Source organism: Etheostoma cragini, chromosome 8 (genome assembly GCF_013103735.1).
Source record: "Etheostoma cragini isolate CJK2018 chromosome 8, CSU_Ecrag_1.0, whole genome shotgun sequence".
Taxonomy (NCBI): Eukaryota; Metazoa; Chordata; class Actinopteri; order Perciformes; family Percidae; genus Etheostoma; species Etheostoma cragini.
In genome coordinates, this window is record NC_048414.1 from 1,345,894 (window position 1) to 1,350,893 (window position 5,000).

Genomic DNA, 5,000 nt, shown 5'->3' on the forward strand with positions numbered 1-5,000 from the left:
CAGGTCTATACCTGAAGCATTGAAGAAACTGGAGACATATGCAGGTCTATACCTGAAGCATTGAAGAAACTGGAGACACATGCAGGTCTATACCTGAAGCATTGAAGAAACTGGAGACATATTCAGGTCTATACCTGAAGCATTGAAGAAACTGAAGACACATGCAGGTCTATAACCAGAGTAATGGAGAGTAACTGTGTCTGTATCGATGGGACCGCTCAGCCTCTAACTGATGAACTTTCATTCTCTCTCCTTCTTCTCGTCTTATACACAAAATAAGTATCATGTGTCAACCCTGTTGATGTTCTTCACCTGCTGTATTAATCTGAAGCAGTGTCTTATGAGTCTATAGCTTTCATGACGATACAATTCATTGTCACAAAGACAAAGAACATTTTACAGAAAACACCTTTGTGAAGGCGGTCGGGACAGTGGAATGGATTAAATCATTCATGAATGATGTACACACAATAGCCGGTGCCCTCCCCTCCCCTGCCTAAAGCATATGTACACTACTGGAGATATTAGTCTGAGATATTAGGCTTACAGGTAAACCTCAGCAGTCCCTAAACGCATCAGAATAGATGATGAAAGAACAACAAAAAACTGCAAACTAAAACTAATGTTGATAAGAATAAACAAGTAATAAAAAGTGAGACTTATTATTACTAAATGCCATTTGATTTGTCTGAGCCAGTGTTACTCATTGAGCGGCTCGCCTGGCGGTAAATAAAACAGGCAATAACACATATTTCATAATAACATTAAGAACAAGCAGGGCTATATGATTATTATTATACGCTAAGTCTGCTCTATTACAAACACTTTATATTTTAAAAATACTCCAAACATTACATGATGAAAAAAGAAGTGGCATTACAAGATGGAAACGTAGACTAGAAGAGCTGCCCCTCCGTCTGTAACGCTGTCTCATTGTGGAGGTTTTCCAGCTCTTAACTTGAAATGTGCTCTGGGATGGTTGGACACATGATGGGCTAATGTAGAAAAAAATGAAAAATGAGAAATATTTTTCAGCTAAATAAAAAATGCAGCAAACAGCAATAGCATACTACAACAAAGAAGCTTGTTTTAAAATCATCAAAATCCATTAACCCTAGTATGGTCTTCCCGTCAACCATGAAAAAAAAAACATTTGGTCACATTTTTTCAACATCATTATTGCTCTTTCCAACATTTTTGTCCCTTTTTCCATTGTTGTGGGTGCTTTTTATGATGTTTTTTTGTTGACGATTCCAGTGCTTATTTCACGGCCCATGAAAACGGGTCAAATTTGACCCAAGGACAATATGAGGGTTAAACAACCACATTTAAAGAAAGCAGTGATCATTTATTTTACTTGTGAAGAACTTTGTGTGGAACAAGCCGCGTTTTTTTCTGAAAATTTGGTTGAAAGACACTTGAAATGGGTCAAATTTGACCCGAGGACAACACAAGCAGTAAAGGCTATTTACCTGTCTGAGTGTGCAAGTTAGTGATGATGAAAATGTATTTGAGTTTCATCATCGCCTGTTTAGCTGCTCCATTCTCCTCAGGTATCTGGCATCTCTGATGCATCTCTCACGCAACGCCAACTATTTGTTCAACTTGTTTATCCTGTTCACGGCGGTGAGAGTTTGAGCCCGCTGGCATCACATTGGTGCTCGGCTAGTCGGGAATCCACGGGTACTGTGAGCAGCTCTGGGGTGGGGGGGGGGGGGGGGGGGGGGGGGGGGGGGGGGGGGGGGGGGGGGGGGGGGGGGGGGGGGGGGGGGGGGGGGGGTATCACACTGTAAGAGGGGTACACATTAGGAAATGGGATTATGAAACCACCTGAATGGATCATTCCAGCCCACGCAACAGAAGGAAATAAACGATTACAGGTTAAGATAAGACTGTGGTACCTGGGAGTAAATTCACAAGCAGTGTATTATGTACATACACAGTATATCTCCACATGTATACGATATATATCTCCAAATATATATGATATATACAGTATATATGTATGTCTATATACAGTATAAATGTATATGTGTATGTAAACATATATACGTATATACGCTTATACATATATACACATACAGTATAAGCATGCATAAATATATATACTATATATATATATATATAATGTACAGTATACATACATACTGTACATACATATACAGGTATATTACATTTTTCTGCCCTTAGAAACTAAGGCAGCAGTTTTCAGATTACATTATGTTCTTACATAATTGCAAATTGCTTCTCCAATGTTTTCTCAGTTTTTTAAAAATGATATTAAATTATGGACAGAATGAGTCTTTGGGACATCGGATGAAAGGTTGCTCTATAATGGGCAATGTAGATATTGCATTAAAGATCACCCCCCCACACACACACTCAGATCAGCTGGTATTCTGTCTATAGTCGAGTGGAACGGGAATTTGTAAGTGACCCCAGACTTTTGACCAATAACTTAAAAAATGTCAGCGTGGCTTTATAAACAGAAGAAAGAACAAGCAACAACGTTTAGGACCCACATTTCTCTTAATCAAAGAAGTGATTCTCCAGCTTCAGATGGGGTGAAGCATCTTTAAACTTTTCCAAAACATGCATCAATAAAAACCGGACAGGAGACAGTAGAAGTAGACCAGAAAGAAGTCCGACTGTTCCTCTCTCAGCACCGCGGCCGGCCCGGGTCCGTGGCGAAGAGTCTTTTGAGGACGCGGAGCTGCAGGTACCCGGACGCGAGGATGACGAGGCTCTGGGTCGCCGACCACCAGGTGACGTAGTTGGAGTTGGACAGGAGCAGGTGGTGGTCCTTCCCTTTCCTCATGCGGGCAAAGTTGTAGTGACGCCACATGTGGAAGATCTGATTCTGGAGCTTCTGCACACTCTCCTAAAGCAGACATGGTACACTGTCGGGTTTCATGTCCCAGCATGCAACAGGCTTTAGATGATATGTGGAATATAGTGTCACGTCTTAAAGTATGGGAGCACCTGTAGTTAGTTTAGTATTATAATGAATAAATAAGTAGGTGAGGTGACTCCCAGTCCTTATTAACCCTGGTGTTGTCTTCACCTCCGGGACCCTCTCGTGTCCCTCGGGTCAAACTGACCCCGGGACTTATTTGGGGTTTTAAAAAAAATTCTGAAATCAAATGTTACTTCATAATCTATCAAAAAAAATTTTCTTTATCTCCATTTCCAACAGCTGAGATAACATCTATGTTTAGGGAATGCATCAGTCTCTACTAGCACACTATTAAACATGGAAGTGGGGTTTGTTTTTTATCATAAGGTTATAATTCAAGATAAAAAATAAAAACAAAACAAAGGGTCATATCCAGAATAATGTTCTGAATTGAGTCAGGAATACATGTTTATCACAGGAAATAAGATAGTTTTTAATGAAAGTAGAGATTTTTACTTGCCAAAGAGCATTGGGTGGAATCAATCATGTTATTTTAGGGAATTAAAAAGAACGTTGATATAGGAAAACGGGTCAATTTGGCCCGAGGACAACATGAGGACAACATGAGGACAACATGGGGGTTAAATCCCAAAGACAAATACCTCAATACCGGCCACGGTGCTGTTGAGGACCATCTCCCCCTCCTCCATCTCTCTCTTTGAGTCCTCGAAGCCTTCGTAGATCACGCCAAAGTTCACAAAGACCCTGATGCCTCCAAACTGGTTGTTGTGGTTCCCGAGACACAACCGGTAAAAACCTGTTGGGGGGACGCTGCAGTGAAACCTCACAGACAGATTGTAGTTATTGAATGTATATATGTGTGTTTCTGGTCGTCCTACCGGTCACCTCCGTCTGGAAGGTCATCTGACCCACGGCCTCGTTCTTTGAAGCCACGAGAGCACCCTGGGGCGAGTTGACCGTCACAAACAGCCGGGGATCAGAGGCCATCCCCGTCACCCACTGGACCTGGGTCCACACATTAAGCAAGTCCCCATGAGACGAATCAGGAACATCAGGAACTATTACTACTGTCTGTGTATCATAACTCTCACCATGTACGTCAGGTAGAAGCTTCCACTCTGGTGAGCAAAGTGCCAGAAACACTCCATCCCCGCAGCAGGAACCTCCACCGCAAAGTCATACTGGTCCGACCCCCTGAAGAACCCCGCGTCCGCCTCGCCCAGGACCGGTTCGGACTTCCTGGTCCAGACACCCTGAGAGACCAACACCAGGAGCAGAGCGTTCAGCAGCATGGCTGCAGGTCACCGTGGAGCAGGACGTGAAGGTCGCGCTGCTTTTCTTCTGTTGGTTCTTAGATATGAGCTGGAAAATAATCATTAACCACGTCTACAAACTCTCCGTCACAAAGGCGTAGCTTTGATAAAATATCAATGAAAACACAGTCGTTCACTGGTTTGGTTTCAGGTTTCATGATGATGATGTTTCATAACATCAAGGTATTATACATGTTCCATACATGATTTTTAAGGCAGATACTGATGTGAATATTTGGTTATTTCCAGAAACGCGTTACAAAACATAAACAGATTTCCCTAACATTAGTTATTTGTAGTTATTTATGAGTTCCCACTAAAATAATATGATAATAATTTGTTTTATTGTCACAATAGAACATCAAAATATGTTAAAGTTGTGAAAAAAAAATGTATGAAAAAAAAATGTTGAAAATCAACACATTTGTTGACGCTTTTAATCAATGTTTTTAACTTTTCCTCACGTTTTTGACACTTTTTTTCAACACTTTGGATTATTTTTTCAATGTTTGTCACTTTTTTTGATGTTTTCAACCCCACGTAACACTAACTTATTGACTTTCGTTTTATTTAATTTCGGAATTTATGGTCAATAAACATCATTTATGGGAAATTATACCTAATGTTTGAGTTAGAAAAGCAGAAATTAGGAATTATTGAGACTAAAATTAAAGGAATGGATGTTGATGATAATCACAGACTGGAATATGTCAACTTTTACTCAATACTATTTCAAAAACACTTCCATTTGTTTTACAATGCTATAAAAT

General features: G+C 40.5%; 1 protein-coding gene across 1 annotated transcript; it reads right to left on the bottom strand.

The window, feature by feature from the left end:
* Positions 1 to 2,457: 2,457 nt before the first annotated feature.
* LOC117949757 (transmembrane emp24 domain-containing protein 6-like) lies at positions 2,458 to 4,354 on the bottom strand. The gene is made up of 4 exons (XM_034880294.1): positions 4,009 to 4,354; positions 3,796 to 3,922; positions 3,559 to 3,713; positions 2,458 to 2,881 (listed from the first exon to the last, which is right to left on the bottom strand). The coding sequence occupies exons 1-4, from the start codon at positions 4,207 to 4,209 to the stop codon at positions 2,660 to 2,662; spliced, it is 705 nt and encodes a 234-aa protein (XP_034736185.1). The 5' UTR covers positions 4,210 to 4,354; the 3' UTR covers positions 2,458 to 2,659.
* Between the last annotated feature and the right edge of the window lie 646 nt (positions 4,355 to 5,000).